This window comes from Anolis carolinensis, chromosome 6, assembly GCF_035594765.1.
Source record: "Anolis carolinensis isolate JA03-04 chromosome 6, rAnoCar3.1.pri, whole genome shotgun sequence".
NCBI classification, from domain to species: domain Eukaryota; kingdom Metazoa; phylum Chordata; class Lepidosauria; order Squamata; family Dactyloidae; genus Anolis; species Anolis carolinensis.
In genome coordinates, this window is record NC_085846.1 from 7,379,721 (window position 1) to 7,399,049 (window position 19,329).

The 19,329-nt window shown below is 43.5% G+C and overlaps 3 protein-coding genes across 8 annotated transcripts in view; 2 read left to right on the plus strand and 1 right to left on the minus strand.

Moving 5' to 3' along the window:
* The window catches only part of tinf2 (TERF1 interacting nuclear factor 2), a 19,272-nt gene extending 17,214 nt beyond the window's left edge, over window positions 1-2,058 (plus strand). For 4 of the 5 annotated variants that reach the window (XM_008119559.3, XM_008119556.3, XM_008119557.3 and 1 more), the window contains 3 exons: window positions 757-818; window positions 1,023-1,096; window positions 1,919-2,058. In XM_008119559.3, the coding sequence (XP_008117766.1) occupies window positions 757-818; window positions 1,023-1,096; window positions 1,919-1,961 (179 nt within the window). In that variant the 3' untranslated portion in view covers window positions 1,962-2,058. The remainder of the gene's footprint in view (window positions 1-756; window positions 819-1,022; window positions 1,097-1,918) is intronic. The other variant, XM_008119558.3, reaches the window with a different exon arrangement.
* On the minus strand, window positions 2,010-11,647 carry gmpr2 (guanosine monophosphate reductase 2). Of its 2 annotated transcripts, XM_003226666.4 has the most exons (10): window positions 11,452-11,647; window positions 8,937-9,032; window positions 8,377-8,496; window positions 6,573-6,656; window positions 6,264-6,437; window positions 6,036-6,117; window positions 4,875-4,981; window positions 4,283-4,325; window positions 4,001-4,160; window positions 2,010-2,829 (listed from the first exon to the last, which is right to left on the minus strand). In XM_003226666.4, the coding sequence occupies exons 2-10, from the start codon at window positions 9,021-9,023 to the stop codon at window positions 2,646-2,648; spliced, it is 1,041 nt and encodes a 346-aa protein (XP_003226714.1). In that variant the 5' UTR covers window positions 9,024-9,032; window positions 11,452-11,647; the 3' UTR covers window positions 2,010-2,645. The 2 variants fall into 2 exon arrangements, with proteins under 2 accessions (XP_003226714.1, XP_062813343.1); XM_062957273.1 differs by lacking the exon at window positions 8,937-9,032.
* A 516-nt stretch (window positions 11,648-12,163) lies between these two features.
* Window positions 12,164-18,229, plus strand: nedd8 (NEDD8 ubiquitin like modifier). Its single transcript, XM_008119554.3, has 4 exons — window positions 12,164-12,323; window positions 13,745-13,792; window positions 16,897-16,979; window positions 17,728-18,229. The coding sequence occupies exons 1-4, from the start codon at window positions 12,306-12,308 to the stop codon at window positions 17,816-17,818; spliced, it is 240 nt and encodes a 79-aa protein (XP_008117761.1). The 5' UTR covers window positions 12,164-12,305; the 3' UTR covers window positions 17,819-18,229.
* Window positions 18,230-19,329: the final 1,100 nt, after the last annotated feature.

A 19,329-nucleotide genomic window follows, 5' to 3' on the forward strand; every position in this document is an offset into this window, starting at 1 on the left:
CTTGGCTGCAGCCTATGCCAGCTTGTGTATAAAAAGGGCTATGAAACTATTCTGTATGCTATCTACTTTGTGAATGAATCACTAGCTAGCATCTTACCTGCAGATAATAAAATCTTCCTTGGCTGAAAATCACCTTCTTTCCTTACTTGCTAATTTCAATTGGACCTGATCTGTATGCTCGCCACAGCAGGGACTCACTCAAAATAGGCAGCTCAGGCTGATCACTTGCCTGGGTTTCTCCCAACAGGCTTCTCCCTGGTCTCACTGCCAGGGGTTGCCTCCTAAAATGGGGCCTTTTTTCTTCATGGTTTTTCCACTTTCATTGGTGTCCTGTGCCTCTAACCCCCGGGAATGTGAAGGACTGACTGGAACTCTTCTTCAGGACACTGTTTTCAAATACGTTACATAAAATGCATAAGATTAGAAAGGAAACCTGTTGTTGTTGTTGTTGTTGTTCCTAAACTTTAGTTACTGTTCTTTCCTATTCAAGTTCATAGACTCCCTGAAATACATTCACAGACAGTTGGGCAGGAGGTTCTGTGGACCCCAGATTACGAATCCCTGGTTTTGAGAAAATACCATCTTGCATTCATTAGGCAGAGCATTGAACTCCCAGCCCTCCTGTGTTTCTCTGTTTTTAAGGAGAGAAAATACAACAAAACTCCTAGTCCAAAAAGATCACTTTTCACTATCCAGGGTAAAGGGGGAAAACTCTTTTGAGACACGATTGTCCCCACTTTTCTATCTTTTCTGTAGATGAAAGTTTCGATCTGGTGCTGGATTCGAGCAGTGAGGGATTGAGCTCTCCTTTCTGGAAGGTGAGGAAGGGGCCAAGGAGGAGAGGGGTGGAAGCTTTGACATTGTTGGAAGGAAATGGCCACGAGGCTTCTGCAAAGACTGCAGTTTGGCTCCAGCCCTGCTTCAACAAATCTTAAACTGCTCCCGTTCCCACTCTGCCGTTTGGGTCAGGGCCCTGTTTGGCGCTCCCAGTGGCCCTGACCATTCTCCCTTTCCCTCCACAGGGTGAATACCAGTGCACCCGGCACAACACCCTCATCCCCACCTTCCAGGAGCACCTCAGGGGCCCTGGGAGTCGGTGAGTGACCACTTAACCACTCCCCTCCCTGGAGGTGTGGGCAGGCTTCTCCGGCCCAAGGGCCATTTCCTCACAGCTGTCCCCACCTGCATGTACACTCTCACCGTCATGTCTGCACATCCCACTGAGCCACCACATGCAGCTCTCTCTTCAGAGCATTTGGGCAGCTTGTGTAGCCCCCGGCTTTTGTGACTGTGGTCCAACTCCATTTCTAGGAATAGTTTGAGGAAGTCTATGCACTCCTAAATAAGGGAGGGAAGCTCCCAATGCATGGCATCCTTAACAGGGAACAGTGATTTTGTGGTCCTCTTGATTGTATCGCACTGCAAACCCTTTGCCACTGCTGGAGCACAACTTGCTCCATGTCGTAAACCAGTATGTCTTACTTAAACTATCTGTAAAGAGCTGGCATTTCTTTTCCCAAAGTGCGAGGCATCTGCCAGATACTAGAAAGAGTTTCTATGGAACAAAGAATAATACCTACTGAAAAAAATAATCTTTCTTTTAGAGAGAGTCTCCAGAAACTGGCATATGATAACTTGTGGAACAGTAAACAATATTGATCCATGGACAATCATTTTTGAGTAGCCCCAGATTAAACTATATTCTGATATTTGGGCGCTTTTGATGTGATTTCTTTGGGATGCTGGTGAAACTTAACAGTAGTGATAATGCTGAGAGGTTTTAGTTCAAAGCAAACTGAAAATTCTTGTTGCTACTCTTCCATTTCCTTCAAAGGCCACCCATAGATGCCCCATTGGGGTGCCTTACAAGTTGCAAGTTCCCTGCCCCAACCATGACCCATTTCTCCTTTCTCCGTAGGTGTGTTAGGTGCTCAGACTCACTCACCCAACCTGAAACCTGACCCACCTTCTCTTCTTTGTTCCTGAAACGCACATATCCTCCCAATTCCTTCAAGTTTATTTAAAGCTTTATTCAATAAACGTGGTTAAACCTTTTAATCGGTATCTCTTATCATCTTTTCCAATTTGTCAAGAGGCAAGTGAATAGAAAATTTATCCCCTTCTCACTAGCGGAGGAGACAAAAGATGGAATGCTGTAAGGCAACAACTATCCTACAAAAAACTGATTTAAAAAAAGTATACATAAATTAGGAAAGAACATGGAAAAATAAATTTCTCCCCATTGATCAAGGAGTGGGGAAGAAACACAAGCATTCATTGGAATCAGAAATACGATGGAGTGAAATGGTTCCGTTCCCAGAATCCCTATTGGCCATGCTGCCTGGGGGCTTCTGGAAACTGATATTCTAAAACATCAGGATGATCAGTTATAGATAACTACTGATTTGGAGAGACCAAGGGCCAGAAATTAAAGAGTTGCTGTAAATGGGGAGAAATGACAGCTCTCAGAATTCTTGGGAGTTTGTATCCTAAAAAATTAACTGCAGAGGAATAGTTTTAGCCATGTATGGTCAGGGCAAACAGGTCCATCCCTGTGTGATTGTACCACCTAATACGGCACTTTCCACCCCTCCAAGTCCAGTCTTTTCTCATGGAGGAAAGGAGAGGGAGGCTCAGGGCTGGTCTCAGTCCCTGAAGATGGGGTTGGCTTGCTGGGTGACCCGGATGAAGGTGGTCCTGCGGCTGAGCTCCTTCAGCTTGGCAGCCCCCACGTAGGTGCAGGTGGAGCGGATGCCCCCCAGGACGTCCCTCAAGGTGTGCTCCACGTCGCCCTTGAAGGGCACCTCCACCACCTTCCCTTCTGAGGCCCTGTGGGTCAGAGAAAGAAGGCTGAAAAGGCCTGTATGCCTTAGATTGGTGGTTCTCAACCTGTGGGTCCCCAGATGTTTTGGCCTTCAACTTCCAGAAATCCTAACAACGGGTAAACTGGCTGGGATTTCTGAGAGTTGTAGGCCAAAACACAGGTTGAGAACCACTGCTTTAAATCCACATTCAAGGACCAAGCAGTCCCTCAGCTGTCCCATTTCTTGCTACATATGGGTATATCCCACCACCACCACCACCACAACTATTCCATAGAGAACATGGAGAAATGCCCTCCCTGGCATTTTCTTCCATTTAAAGCACCGATGGGAAACATGTATTCCCAATGAGACTGGTCCCAACTCCTTCTGACCCTTATCCTGGGCTGGTCTGATCTTTTTCTGAGGGTTCATAGATTCTATATTTATGCCTCAGAGCAAAGAAAACGCTGAACTGAGTAATTCCATACTGGCTAAACCAGAGGCATGCAACTGTTGAGGGTTTGATGGGTACTGTTTTGTCCGCCGAGCTGATTCTTCAAGGTGCTCTAATCTTGCTAGGAACAGAGTTGGATTTACACAGGTGAACAGTTAATAAGGAATTTAATAGAGTAATGAAAGGTCAAAATTCTAACTCCTTCCAGGACTAACAACTAAAACTTGTAGGAACAGTTGGAGGCTTGACTCAACTGTCGTTCTTGCTTACTCTCGGCCTTCCTTCTGTGTCCTTTCTTGCCTTGTCTTCTGTGCACCTGTGGCATGGTTTCTTCAACTTATAACACCAACTTCTAACTAACTTTTAACGTGCAATGTGTTCAGCTTCCTAGCTCCTCTCAGTACTTTCTTCCAAATGGCTGACTTCAAAGAAGCTACTGTATCTGGCTATGAGGGAGAGGGGTGTCTTAAAGAAAAAACCTACCTATGGTTCCCTTCCATAAATTAGACAATAAAGAACTGAACCCCTTCTATCTAAGAGATGCTTAATTAGATAAAATAGTAAAGTCTCTGTGGGAGCATGACATTAGCACGCCACACTCTCCCATTGATTTCCTCACCACGTTTCTACCAAATATCCCTAGAAAAGAAGGGAAATTCACTATTTATTTGCCGTCTTCAAACCCTGCCTTTCCCTGGGCTCTGCTTCAAGGACAACAGTTTTTCCCATCAGACCACCATACCGATATTCGGCAACACCTCCGGCGTACTTCTTCATGGACACTTCCGAGCTCATGCCGTAGAAGAGCTTGTACTGCTTGCCTCCTTTCTCGATGAGGTCTCCACCAGACTCTGTGTGTCCGGCCAGCATCCCGCCCAGCATGACAAAGTCTGCACCGGCACCTGAGGACAAAATTGGGAATGGCATTAACAGAACTGTCAGGAAGCTGAGGAACCACAGAAGGTTCTGCCTATATCCTTGCAAGACATTTTAAAAGAGAGCAATAAGGAAGATGAGATTTTACCAAACGCCTTTGCAATGTCTCCCGGGCAGCTGCAGCCTCCATCCTGCAGGAAAGAGGATGGAAAGATCCAAATGGAAATGCTTCATTTTCTTGAAGCTGCCGTCCTAAGAAGCTGACTGTTCCATTTAAAAAAACAACAACAATAATAATAATAATAATAATAATAATAATAATAATAATAATAATAATATTTATTTATACCCCGCCACCATCTCCCCAACGGGGACTCGGGGCGGCTTACATGGGGCCATGCCCAGAACAATACAATATAACAGAATATAAATAGAACAACAAATCAAAACACATTGAACAATACAATAAATGATAATATACACTACATACGCAAAATCAGAAGAACAATAGAACACAAGCATTATTTTATCTAACAAGTCACGTTTATATCCCTTAGCTCAGACATGGGCAAACTTCGGCCCTCCATGTGTTTTGGGCTTCAACTCCAAAAAATCCCAGCCATCTTACCAGCTGTTGGGAGTTGTGGGAACTGAAGTCCAAAACACCTGGAGGAAGAGTCGAAGTTGACCCATGCCTGCCATATAATCAGTGCTAGTGTCAGCAACTGGGGTGGACTTACTGAAATGATGTGCCCGTTGAGGCCATGCGCGGCATCAGCACACTCCATGACTGCACTCAGCTGCGGGTAGCCCACCCCAGTCTTCTTTCGCGTGGTACAAACCGAGCCTGGAACGAGCCAAGATGGGATCGAGTTCAAATGAGTGGGAGGGATGTGAGCTTTAAAGGTCCCAAAAAATTATCTGAAAACATTATATCAAATCTTGACATGTCCCATTTCACGGAAAAAGCACTGTCTTCAGGATTACTTGAGGCACAACTGTCTTCCACGTCTCATAATACCTTATACCTTCTCCTAATACTTTTAAGTTGCAGGAAAAGAGATTCCGCCTAAACATTAGCAAGAACTTCCTGAGGACAAGGTGGAAGCTCCTTTGGAAGCTTTAAACAGAGGCTGGATGACCATTTGTCGGAAAAACTCTGATTATGCTTTTCCTGCATGGCAGAAGGGGGTTGTACTGGATGGCTCTTGGACTACTCTTCCAACTCTGTGATAAGAGCTGCTTGTTGCTGTTGCCTGTCTTCAAGTCTTTTACAATGTAAGGCAATATTAAGGCTTACTGGGGCTGAGAGTGTGTGACTAACCCAGGGTCACCCTGTGGGTTTCTATGGCCAAGCAGAGATTCAATCTTGGTTTCCAGAACCATAGTCTAACACTCAGACCATTTCACAGGTTCTTTTTATCATTGGGGTGGGCTTTAACACAGCAGGCTAATCAACACACTGTAATAAATCTTGCCAACTGGAAGATTGAGAGTTCGAAGCCTGGGTCAATGTGAGCTCCTGACCTTTAGCCCAGCTCCTACCAAATTAGCAGTTTGAAAACAAATGTGAGTAGATAAATAGGAACGGTATTTAAAAAGCAGAGAGGTATTTATTTAGGCTTGCCATTTCGATCAGAAAAAGGAGGACGTTTACGAAAAAAGAAAGCTCTTCGGCAGGTAGACAGAGCGACAGCACCCCCAGTGGCCAGAACCCAGCACAGCCTCTAAAGATGCCGAAAGATGGAAAAGCCTATATATACCTCTTTTTGTTGTCTGTCTTATTGTTATAATCAGCATTGAATGTTTGCCGTATATGTGTTCTGTGATCCACCCTGAGTCCCCTTTGGGGTGAGAAGGGCAGAATAGAAATACTTCAAAGGAATAAATAAATAAATAACCTGGTCCAATCCCCACTTTGATGATGTCGGCTCCTGACAAGACAAGCTCCTCCACCATCTCCCCAGTCACTACATTCCCGGCCTGAGGACAGCAAAAAGAAACAGAAAATGTGGATTTGTGGGAGCTGAAGTCCAAAACACCTGGAGGGCCTAAGTTTGCCCATGCCTGCTTTAAGGATAGTGGAAAGGCATGAGAGAGTGGGACATGGTCAAGGAAGGTGGGCTTACCATGATGGTGTGATCTGGAAACCGCCTGCGCACATCCCTCAAGAACTGGACAAAGTGTTCTGAGTAGCCGTTGGCCACATCCAGGCAGATGTAGCGCACCTGAGGCACGCTCTCCAGGATCTGCTCCAGCAGCTCAAAGTCCGTGGAGCCGGTGCCCGAACTGGCCGCCACGTTCTAAGAAGAGACATCAGAAGGAGACAGGGAACAACAGAGCAATGGCCTGCAGCACTGGGTGATCCCCCCAAAAACCCCTATGAAAAGACTCAGAAACTCCAGGGAAGCAAAGGGGAGAGAGATCAAGCCACTCACTTGCAGGCAATCTGGGTTGTCAGCTGCAAATTTCTTCCACTCCTCCAGACTATAGTGTTTGTGAATGGCAGTGAAGAGAGAGAACTGGAGAAAAAGGAGTGGAGGAAAGAACAAAGGATGAGACATGGAATTATCAAATAATATTGTGGGTGGGATTCTTGGGGATGTGGGATATTTAGTTTTCAAATGTGATTTCAACTGTGTTTTAACTTGACACAAAGATTTACCGTAATTCATTTTTTTAAATGTTGTATTAATATGTATATGTATTCACCTTGTTTTTAAATTTTTATGGTGTCGTACCATGTTATTGTTAGCTGCCCTGAGGCCCTATGAGGAGAAAGGCAAGATAATAATAAAGTAAATAAATAAATTCTGATCTGATATTTTACAGAACTATATTGACAAGCTGGAATGTGTCCAGAGTAGCAAAAATGCTCAAAAGTCTGGAAATACCATGAATCCCTATGAGGAGTGGCTTTAAGTATGTATAGCCTGGAGAAGGTTGAGACGAGGATATCACAGCCATGGTTCAATAACACCATGTAACACAGATTTCAGATTAAAGCTGAGATCAGGCCTCCGTCACAGTGTGAGAATTGCAGGCAGATGCGGAGAAACAAGAGTGCACAGGAATGTGTTTATGTCTTGCAAGGAGGGTTAAAAGAGATGTAATTTGGGAAAGATTCCAGTCAAGAGCAACCTCGCTTTTGGAGAATCAACTCTTGTCTTGTCTCATGCCTAGAATCTGTGTTTGGATTACTTTTGAAGCTCATGTATTCATGTTTCCTTGGATTTACTGTGCTATTTTTGGGATTTTGGACTAATAGCTATGAAATCATTGAACTGTGTTTAAGAATTGCACTTGCAATTGGTTTTTACTTTTTTCTGCTTTTTGATAAGTTTTGCTATCTTTCTTCAATAAACTGAAAAGACTCAAGCCTACTGTGGTGGAGTTTGTGTGTTGGAGCAAGGTGAACCAATAAGTGCGACAATAAATATAATTTCCTAATTGATTCTACTGTAATAACATGGAAAAAGTTTATTAAACTACCAAAAAAAAGGTTTTGTGGGACATCGTGCCGCACATTTTGCTAGTTTTTCAATATCTCATTGAGTCTCAACCAATAGTTTGTGGCAGCCACAAAAACAAAGCCCGGGCTGTGGCGCAGGCTGTTGAGCAGCCAGCTGCAGCCAGCAGCAACAAATCATTCTGACCAAGAGGTCATGAGTTTGAGGCCAGCTCAGAGCCCGTGTTTGTCTTTGTCTTTGTTCTATGTTAAGGCATTGAATGTTTGCCTTATATGTGTAATGTGATCAGCCCTGAGACCCCTTTGGGGTGAGAAGGGCGGAATATAAATACTATAAATAAATAATAAATAAATAAATAGAGTAGAACAAATACTTTCAAAGTAAGTACTGTACCATTGAACAGGAAATAACACTTTCAAACTAAGAAAAGTAATTTTTTTTTTGCATAGTGTAATGGAAAGGATGTCATATTGAAGATGGACCCAGTTTGCTTTTTGCTGCTTTAGAGTATGACACTGAGCATTGGATTCAAACTACAGGAAAAGGGACTCCACCAAACATTAGGAAGAACTTCCTGGTGATCAGAGTTGTTTGACAGTGGAATTTCCCCCTCTGAAAGTTTGTAAACAAAAGCTAGATGGCCATCTCTTGGGAAGGATTCAATTGTGATTGGAAAAGATGACCTGTGGGGTCCATTCCAACTCTATGACTCTACATTAAAAGGCAGAACATCTGTCCAGGAGAGAGAAGAAAAGCCTGGTGAGACCCATACCTTGCACAGAACTTTGGCCATCTCAAAGGTGCCCACAGTGTCCATGTTGGCGGCGATGATGGGGATCCCTGTGTACGTCTGCTTGGAGTTGCGGAACGTGAAGGACCTCATGAGATCCACCTGGAGAAAGGCATGAGATCGAGACAGGCCCAAGGACGACGTGATTCCCCAGCCATTATGTAACGGACAAGGTGGGGAACCATGTCGAGATGCCACTCTCGTATCAAGGTTGGATGAGATATGACCTACATCCAGAATCGCTCCAAACTTCAGCCCTCCAGGTGTTTTGGACTTCAACTCTCACAATTCCTAACAGGCTTCCAAAACACCTGGAGGGCCAAAGTTGGCCCATGCCTCCACTAACATGTTGGTCAACTTCTCCATCCATTATCTTAGGCCTCCAACAACACCATCTTCTCCAAGTTCATCCTATGAAACAAGGGCTTCAAAGACCGCCTGGAAACCCACATCTTCCAAGGACAAATCCTGATCTACATGCTTTCTTAAATGCAACCTTCCAGCCCACGCGAAGAGCGAAGGAGGCTTCCTCTGAAGCTCACCTCGCTGCGGGATTTGAGGGTGCTCCGTTTGGGCCGGAGGAGGACATCCTTGAAGTCTAGCTTAATGTCGTTATCAATGTGCGGCATCTCGGAGCCCTGGAAGACAAAAGGATCGAGTGTGTAAACTCTAGAGATAATAGAGAGAAAATGCAGGGGTTTTGTTTTGGGGTTTTTTGTCCAGGGCTGCAAGTATTTATGAGCCAGCAAAGGAATTAGGAAAAGAATCAAAGTGGATTTAGGGAAAGAATCAGACCTATCTCTTCGAGCAGGCCTATCCAGTCAATTTTACCTAGATTTTATTGGTGTGGTCTTGCATGTATTTTGTTATATGCATTTTAATAGTCTTGTTTTTAATTGCTTTGTTTTAATCCTGTTGTATAATAATAAGAAGAAGGGGGAGGAGGTATCCCTAATAATATCCCTAGGGGGATCCTTTGTTGCCCACCTAGAATAGCACTGAACAGCCTTGCAGCTTCAAATCCTGACTGATTCCTCCATTAGCCACTTTGAATAGCATTGAACAGCCTTGCCGCTTCAAACCCAGGCTGATTCCTCCATTAGCCACTTTGAATAGCACTGAACAGCCTTGCAGCTTCAAACCCAGGCTGATTCCTCCATTAACCACTTTGAATAGCACTGAACAGCCTTGCAGTTTCAAACCCAGGCTGCTTCCTACCTAGGGGGATCCTCCGTTGCCCACCTAGAATAGCACTGAACAGCCTTGCAGCTTCAAATCCTGGCTGATTCCTCCATTAGCTACTTTGAATAGCACTGAACAACCTTGCAGCTTCAAACTCAGGCTGATTCCTCCATTAGCCACTTTGAATAGCACTGAACAGCCTTGCAGCTTCAAACCCAGGCTGCTTCCTACCTAGGGGGATCCTCCGTTGCCCACCTAGAATAGCACTGAACAGCCTTGCAGCTTCAAATCCTGGCTGATTCCTCCATTAGCCACTTTGAATAGCACTGAACAGCCTTGCAGCTTCAAACCCAGGCTGCATCCTACCTAGGGGGATCCTCCATTGCCCACCTAGAATAGCACTGAACAGCCTTGCAGCTTCAAATCCTGGCTGCTTCTCGTTACTTTATTTTCCATACCACCAGACTATGCCACAGCTAGTTATTTTATAATATTATTATTGCACCCCAGGCCTGAAGCCACCTATCACACAAGAGTCCAGCAGAATGGCTGTAAAAAAGCAAACGATATATAATAAAACGAGAGTCCAGCAGAATGGCAAACAGTTCATTGTAAAAAAGCAAACGATATATAATAAAAAAGCAGAGATAAGGAATTAAGATGTAGAATCCAAATAGTCCACAATCAATTGTCTCTTAGAAATCCTAAAGCAATGTAGTCCAAGGATAGTCCCAAAATACAAAGGTAGCTTAAATCCCTAAGCAAATGTTGAACAAGAATATAAAACAAGAACATGAAGACTTTAGCCCTATAATAATAATACCAGAAATAATATTTTTCTTTAAGACACAACACTGAAAGCTTTAGCCCTATAATAATAATAATAAAGATAATAATACCAGAAATAATACTTTTTCTTAAGACACAATGCTGAATACTTTAGCTCTATTATTATTATTATTATTATTATTATTATTATTATTATTATTATTATTATTATTATTATTATTCCAGGAATAATATTTTTCCTTAAGACACAATACTGACTACTTTAGCCATATCAATTCCTCTGAACATATAAAAAGTTCTATTCCGGCCTTTGTTGGTCAATATCCCAAATCTGACATCCTTGGGCGCCCTCTAGAGGAGATAATGTGCTACTTCAACTTCCCACAATAAGGAAATGATATTAAAGCCCTGACTTTGCATTTCAATTGCTATCTTCTAGCTACAAACCCACTAATGCCATAATTCAGAATTAATTCGAGTTTGAGAATATTTCTTAAAGGCGTACCTACAACTTATATATTCATCAAATATCTTTCCAAACTACTCCAAATGAATTGGGATTAATGGCATTGCATATCATTGGGAAATTATAATTGGAAAACTCTCTTTTTGGACTGCACACTCCCAGAATCTGGATAGTAAAAATCCCAGAACTCCCCAAATAATAATAATAGAAATAGTAACAGCCTTTCCAAGCATTGACATTAGCTATTTCATAGATCCAATAAATTTGCAACATTGCACTGAAGGAAGCAGCCAGGCTTTGAAGCTGCAAGGCTATTCAGTGCTAATCAAGCTGGCCAATTGCAACATTCACACTGGCCTCCAACTCCCACCTTGGACATCATTCCACAGATATATAAACCCCACTTGCCTACTTTCCAACAGACCTCACAACCTCTGAGGATGCCTGCAATAGATGTGGGAGAAACGTCAGGAGAGAATGCTTCTGGAACATGGCCATACAGCTCGGAAAACTCACAGTAACCCATTGCACTGACATATTTTTTCTATTATTCTGGGATTTATTACTATAAGGCCTCCAAATGAACCCCATTTCCAGTTGACCCCAATAAACTCACATACCTCCAATAAATCTTCTGAGGAAAAGAAAGTGAAAGTCAACAAGCCTCCTTCCTGGAGTAAATAATTCTAGTAGGCTTTCTGCTATTCTGAACCCTTTTTCTTAGCCAGCGCACTGACTTGTGGGAGATGTAGTCTTGGTCTCGACTCACTCTAATGATAGAGCAGGGTTCCAGGGACTACAGGCAGTAATAATGTACTGCGCATGCGCCGTAAGTCGCTTGCGAAACCAGATAAACTAAGCAATCTGAAGACTCAACGAGAAGGACTACGCTTCCCAGGGTGCAGCGCGCGATCCTACGCTAGACAGCCGATTTGGGTTTTTCCGCAATGCGTGATGGGGGATGTAGTCCGATTAACTCAAAATAGACTAGAATCGGATTAAACTGCGCAACTTTAAAGAATTTTAGTTTAGGTAGGCTTTTCTCACTGAGTGAAAGAATGAGCGAGGGAGGTAGCATGGGAATGGTAGTTTTAAGGCCTTCAGGAAAACAGGGCTTCTATGGGGAGAAAGGACTACATCTCCCATAGTGCATTGCGGTGGGAAGTTTTGGCTTGGTTATAGGTAAGACCATATATATGTGTGTGTGTGTTTGTAATGTAAAATATTGTTATATATATATATATATATTATATATTATGTGTATAGTCCGGTGTCTAAGTGACTGGAAAGCTCTTGCTGAGCTCCTCATTCAGCCAGCACCCGGAAGTGACGTCACTCCCGGAAATCGGGTCAGGAGCAAGGGTGTAACCAGCTCGCCAAAGGAAGGCGGCTCACCCTCTCTCACGGGCTTCCTGGTTCTACTTCCGAGGTCAGAGGCTGAGCGAGGGCTTGAAGAAAAGACACACCGATCAGGATGCTGATCAAAGTGAAGGTAAAAAATATATATATGTATAATTACTGTTGGTTTCCTATGGGAAAGGGAAGCTTGGTGTCTTGGTGTAATGTGGGAGAGCTGCAGGTGAAGGCAGAATGTCAGAATGCAAGGCAATCGAGGCCTCAAGTAATGTGTGCTGGGGCAGGCCTGGGCCAACTTGGGCCCTCTTTCCAGGTGTTTTGGACTACAACTCCCAGCATTCCTAACAGCCTCAGGCCCCTTCCTTTTGCCCCTCAGCCGCTTAAGCGGCTGAGGGGCAAAAGGAAAGGACCTGAGGCTGTTAGGAATGCTGGGAGTTGTAGTCCAAAACACCTGGAGAGAGGGCCCAAGTTGGCCCATGTCTGCACTAGACCCTCTAAACCAGGAGTCCCCAAACTTTTAAAACAGGGGAGCAGTTTACGGTCCCTCAGACCGTTGGAGGGTCAGGCTATAGTTTTTTTAAAAAAAACTATGAACAAATTCCTATGCACACTGCACATATCTTATTTTGAAGTAAAAAAAAACAATATGGGAACAAATACAGCCTAATGTTAATAATAATAATAATAATAATAATAATAATAATAATAATAATAATAATAAAGAGGGTTGGAAGAGACCCCTTGGGCTATTTAGTCCAACCCTCTTTTGCCTTTGTTCACCAATAGCACAAGCAAAGCACCCCTGACAGATGGCCACCCAGCCTCAATGTTCATAATAGTAATAATAAAAATAATGATATTATTTGGTGCCGTGTCAAAAGATCTTAGCCGGCATTTGGAAACAATAGACATTGACAAAATTACGATTTGCCAACTGCAAAAGGCCACCCTACTGGGATCTGCATGCATCATCCGAAAATACATCACACAGTCCTTGGGAAGTGTTCGACTTGTGATTTTGTGATTCGAGATCCAGCATGTCTGTCTTGTTTGCTGTGTCATACAATAATAAAAATAATAATTAAGAGGGCTGGAAAAGACCCCTTGGACCATTTAGTCCAACCCCCTTCTGCCTTTGTAAACCAAAAGCACTAGCAAAGCACCTCTTAATAATTAATTAATTATTAATTAAATAATAATTAAAATACCATTATAAGCAAGCAAAGCTTTGGAAGGCACGCACCGGGAGAGAGAGGAGGTGGGAAAGACTCACACCTTTCCCTCCTCCCTCGCCCTGTTTGCACCTTCCTCCATGGCAGCGGGAAAAGTGCGCCTTTCCTTCCTCCTTCTCACTGCACGCGCCTTCCTTGGCAGAGGAGGAGGGAGCCGCTGCTGCGGGGGCCGGATAAATGGCTTTGATGGGCCGCATGTGGCCCCCGGGCCATAGTTTGGGGACCTCTGCTCTAAACATTGTATGGGGGACATTTGGCTAGTTCTGAGGCAAGGCAAGGAAACCACCGATTGCCAGTTTGACACCTCTTTTCTCTTTTGTTGCAGACGCTAACTGGGAAGGAGATTGAGATTGACATCGAACCCACAGACAAGGTATATCCGCTTCAGATAAACGTGGCCGATGTTGCAGATCATGCTTATTTCTTTATTCGCCATATTTATATCCCACCTTTCTCTACCCCAGGGGGAACTCAAGGCAGCTTACAAATGGCACTACTATAGTGCCTTGGACATAAAAACCATGAAGTAGGATTAAACGGTTCTGGCCCATCTTACCTGTCCGAACGTATCTCCTCATATGAGCCTTCTAGAACCCTTAGATCATCTGGGGAGGCCCTGCTCTCGGTCCCACCAGTCTCGCAGGCACGGCTGGTGGGAACGAGGGACAGGGCCTTCTCAGTGGTGTCTCCTCGGCTGTGAAATGCCCTCCCCAGCAACATTCGGCAGATTTCAACTCTCCTGGGCTTCAGAAAAGCCTTAAAGACATGGTTGTGCACACAAGCATTTAATGAATGAGAACATTGATTTCACATGGTCTGGACTAAGATTTACGTATGAGGATTTTGGACAAATGGATTTTAACTTGGATGTTTTAAATTTTGTATAATGTGTTTTTATTCTATAATGTTACGTTGTTTTTATATAAATTGTTGTTTAGTGTATTGTTTGCAGGCATTGAATTTTTGCCTATTTATAGTAAGCTGCCTTGAGTCCCCTCGGGTGAGAAAGGCGGGGTAAAAGCACTGTAAATAAATAAATTAATTAATTAAAATTAATATATACATAAAGTATAATACATTCCTTCCAATGTTAAGACACAACGTCCAAAACAAGGTATAAGGCCGTTCCATAATGAGTTGCACGAATTCCAGTAAACTTATTGCACAACACTATTTTTCAAAGGCCTGCTCCCAAAGCCAGGTGGGAGGTGGCTCATCTGATGTCACTAGAGTGAGAGTTCCACAGCCGAGGGGCCACCAATGAGAAGGCCCTGTCTCTAGTCCCCACCAATCGCGCTTGCGAGGAAGGTGGGATCAAGAGCGGGGCTTCCCCAGACAATCTTAAACTCAGAGTACCTTTAAATAATAATAATAATAATAATAATAATTTTTCAACCCGCCCTCTCTCCCCAAAGGGACTCAGGACAGCTTCCAAAAAAACAAAAATGGCAAACATTCAATGTCGTGTACAATAATAAACAATTAAAACACATACTATTAGAACAGATTAAACAACTTCAGCTAAAAATATATAATCAGTCAGTCAGGCATCATAGATAGTACAATTAAATAGTTAAAATCTGTATAAAATATAAAAATATAGCTCTTTGGTACATTAAATAATATTGTCAGCTTCGTCCACCAAGATGAGTTTGGCGATATTATTCTTACCCCTCTTCATAAGCTAGTGAACAGAAATAGATTTTTAATTTTTTTCTTGAAGGAAAGGAATGAGGGGGCTGTTCTGATTTCTTTAGGGAGGGAGTTCCAGAGGGAAGGAGTGACCATGGAGCAGGCATGGGCAAACTTGTGCCTTCCAGGTATTTTGGACTTAAGTTCCCATAATTCCTAACAGCTGGTGCTAATTTCACAAAGAGGCTGGAGCTTGTAATTATGGGGTCTGAAGACTATTGTATCGCACAACCAGCATGGGTCCAAGGCATCTTGCTGACTGCAGACAGTATCATAAGATTCTGAAGCATTTGGTCTGATGTCATTCTGTGACAGAACTGAGCACACTTCAAGACTTCCCCTAAAATCACTGTGTGCCAAACACTGCTTATAAAATAAGCTTTATTAGTGGCAAATGATGCAGCGGGTGGTATATTGCAGACAAGCACCCCAGCCTTTTAGTTTATTTGGATACAGCATCTGCTTAAGAGCCCATGGTAAAAAAAGGTTACTTAATTCCACCTGGATTGTCTCTGTCGGGTGTTCAAATTCTCAATGGCTAGTATTACCGAATCTTGGGCCCTGGATGCAAACTCCACCATCACCAGACAAGGATGATGGATTTCTAAGGATTATATAGTTCAGCTGCGAGTTAAGAAAGCATGCACGGGTGTAAGCATCTTTCCCCCATAGCTATGAAAAATGCACAAGAAAGTTAGTAGGTTAGTAGCCAGAAATTTAATTCCTCCAGTCACTGTTCTCAGGGCCCTTCCAGACAGTGCCTGTATCCCAGGATCTGATCCCAAGTTTTCTGTTTATCCCATATTATCTGGCAGTCGGGTCTCATATTATCCAGTTTAAAGCACAAAACCTGGGATCAGATCCTGGGATATAGGGCCTGTCTAGAAGGGCCCTAAGTCTCCATATGTTTTCCAGCATCAAATTGCCCAACTAGTGGGGAAAATATCAAATAGAACACAAGTACAAATTAACTAGTATCACTGGGTAGCCATGATGTTAGCAATGACTACACAACCCTTTTGCTTAATGGTAGAGGCTCACTCAGTACAGATGGAGAGGAAGGTACTTGAAGGTTGTCCATTTGGACACCTCAGAAGAGTCTGAGAAGCAGGTAGGAAGTCTTGCAAGGAGAGAGCTGCTTTTTTGGCCAAAAAATTCAAAAGACCTAGATACCAGGAGCTCATAAATTGTTAAATTCACAGGTGTGTTCCCCCCATATTTTTCTTGATTTTAGGACTTGTTCCTGGAGTTATTTGGGGCACTGATTCAAAAAATTACATTAGCTAGACTGCACCAGCTCTAGTTTCTTATATATCATGGTTTTCAATTGGTGTGCAGAAGGCCTCTGGTAGATACCATATGTTCTGTATCTCAAAAACTAGGATTGAGAGGGGGAAACTGGTGCCATTTTTGGAATCAGCCGTTAAAATATACTCAGAAACAGATTTATTTATTTATTTACAGCATTTATATTCTGCCCTTCTCACCCCGAAGGGGACTCAGGGCGGATGACATTGCACACATAAAGGCAAACATTCAATGCCATAACAGAGGCAGAGACAAGACGCAGGCACGGGCTGGCCTCGAACTCAGAGTGATTTGTTGCACCTGGCTGCTAACCAGCCTGCGCCACAGCCCGGCCACATTTGAGACATCAAAAATGTGTATTGGCCAGTGTTATGTGGTATACCTAGGCCACACCAAGCAGTGTGAAAACATAGGCTGTGGCTAGACGAAATAAAACTTTGGTTTTCTCTCTTTCCCCTTCCTCCTCCCTTCCTGCAGGTGGAACGAATAAAGGAGCGAGTGGAAGAGAAAGAAGGGATCCCACCTCAACAACAGCGACTTATCTATAGTGGCAAGCAAATGTTAGTTTGATCGAGAAGGGCTCTTGATCATGTATTCTGGGAAATGCACTTTTTAAAGTAGAGCATTTAGAATAGCTCATTTATTTTATTGAATGTTTCATTTATTATCACTCCTTACACAAGGTTTCTAGTATGTGACAGTCTAGATTAAGGATGGGGAAAGTCTGAGTCACAGGCTACATGCAACTCCTGGGACTAAGTTTTCTGATTACTGAGGCCTCCCTCCATTCCTCCCAATGCCCTGTCCCAATGTTTCTTTTTATTTCAGTGTAGTTTTCAGGGAATTTTTGCCCTAAGGTCACACCAAATACTTTTCAAACATGTGAAAACATGGAAAAATAGCCCCATTCATCCACACAGTCACTTCTAAAACCCATATTAGCTCCAGATTCTTTCAAAATTATCACCAGCTGTAACATATTAGCGCTCACTTTCAGCATTTTGAGGACTGAAGAGAAAAAAGAGGTATACTTGGACCTCTGTATCCACAGATTCAATCATCCACAGCTCAGGCCTCTTTGTTGGTTTGTGATTTTTAAAATCCCATGGTGGGTTTTGGTTTTGTTTATGCCTGGAAGTCTGGTGGATTCTTCTCTGGAGAGTTTTAAACAGGCCGGATGGCCATCTGTCTGGAGGGCTTTGTATGTGTCTTCCTACATGGCAGAAGGGAGTTGGACGAGGTGGCTCTTGGGGTCACTTCCAACTCTTATCATTCTGTAATCCTAGCCCCGCTTTTCTTCCTGTGTAGGAACGATGAAAAAACTGCGGCAGACTACAAGATCCAAGGTGGATCCGTTCTCCATTTGGTGCTGGCGCTGCGCGGAGGAGGCCTGCGATGATGGAGCCTTTCCAATCCCCACCTTCTCCTCTGGAGCACCCCTCTCCCCTCCCCACAAAGGACAGATCGAGATGTGGGAAGCCGTAAGAACGAATTGGCCTGCACTCCTACTGTCCTTTCCCCCTCCGACTTCCAGGAAGAATGGCCGCTGCCTCCTGGGCCTCCCGCAAGCCGTTGTTTAAGGGAGGCGATACGTACGGAGGGGAGGCTGCCTTCAGTTAACGCAATGGGGTCAGGCCTCCCTGTGGGGCTTAATTTCTCCAGCTGCATTTCCACCTCAGCGACTTCTTCAACGCTGCTTGCTTCATGGCGGTTAAGGTTTCTTTTCTCCCCTCCTCTGCACCCTTGTTCTAGTGTCTCCTCCCCTCTGTTGGAATGGCTGAGTGTTTAATAAAGGTGTTACACAACCGTCCTTGAATGCATTGCATCTTCAGTTTGTGTGTGCTGAATCTGATGATGTTGAGCCCAAAATAGGATGTAGAGCAGGCATGGGCAAACTTTGGCCCTCCGGGTGTTTTGGACTTCAACTCCCACTAATCTAAATAAGATCAACTCTACAGGGCCAGGCTAACCGCATCCTAAAGTACTAAAGAACCTTGCTATTGGGCTCTCTGAGGCCCCTTCTACACAGCTATATAAAATCCACATTATTTTCTTATACTGGATACTTAAACTGGATTATATGGCATTGGAGACGAAGGGCCCTTCCAGACAGACCCTATATCCCAGGATCTGATCCCCGGTTTTTTATTTATCCCAGATTATCTGACAGTGCAGACGCATATAGGTAATCTAGTTTAAAGCAGAAAACATGGGATATGGGTCCTGTGAAAGGGCCCTAAAATAAGCCAGTTCACATCAGGTAATGTGGATTTTTTTGCTTTGATAACCTGGATTATCTGGCAGTGTAGAAGGGGCCTGAATCCTTTGCTACCATGCCTTCAAAATCTTGGGAGAACAGGTGAAGGGCCAGAGGACTGGAAAATTGCAAATATTCCTCATAAAATTGGAAAGTGTAGAAAAGTCAGGAAATTGCATACCAGGAAAAGCATTAGGATGGATTACACAGGCATCTAAGTATCTTTTTTTTTATTGTGGCAGAAGTGACTTGAGAACATACTGCAAGTCGTTTCTGGTGTGAGAGAATTGGCTGTCTACAAAGACATTGCTCATGGGATGCCCAGATGTGTTACCATCCTGCTGGGAGGCTTCTCTCATGTCCTCGCAAGCTAGAGCTGGCAGACGGGAGCTCACCTGATCTCACTGGTTTCAACCAGAAGCCTTCAGGACAGCAATCCAACCTTTAGGTCAGCAGTCCAGCTGGCACAAGGGTTTAACCTATGGCTGAAAATACGGGGTATTTGAAAAAGAACTCCCTATTTGCCATTTAAATTAAATGGTGAATAGGGTGTTCTTTTTCAAACACCCTGTACAGTGATAGGAGTCAGTATCCATTTGTCAGAAACAAATCCTGCTCTATATATATAAGTAGAAATTAAAGTTGTGTTTAGA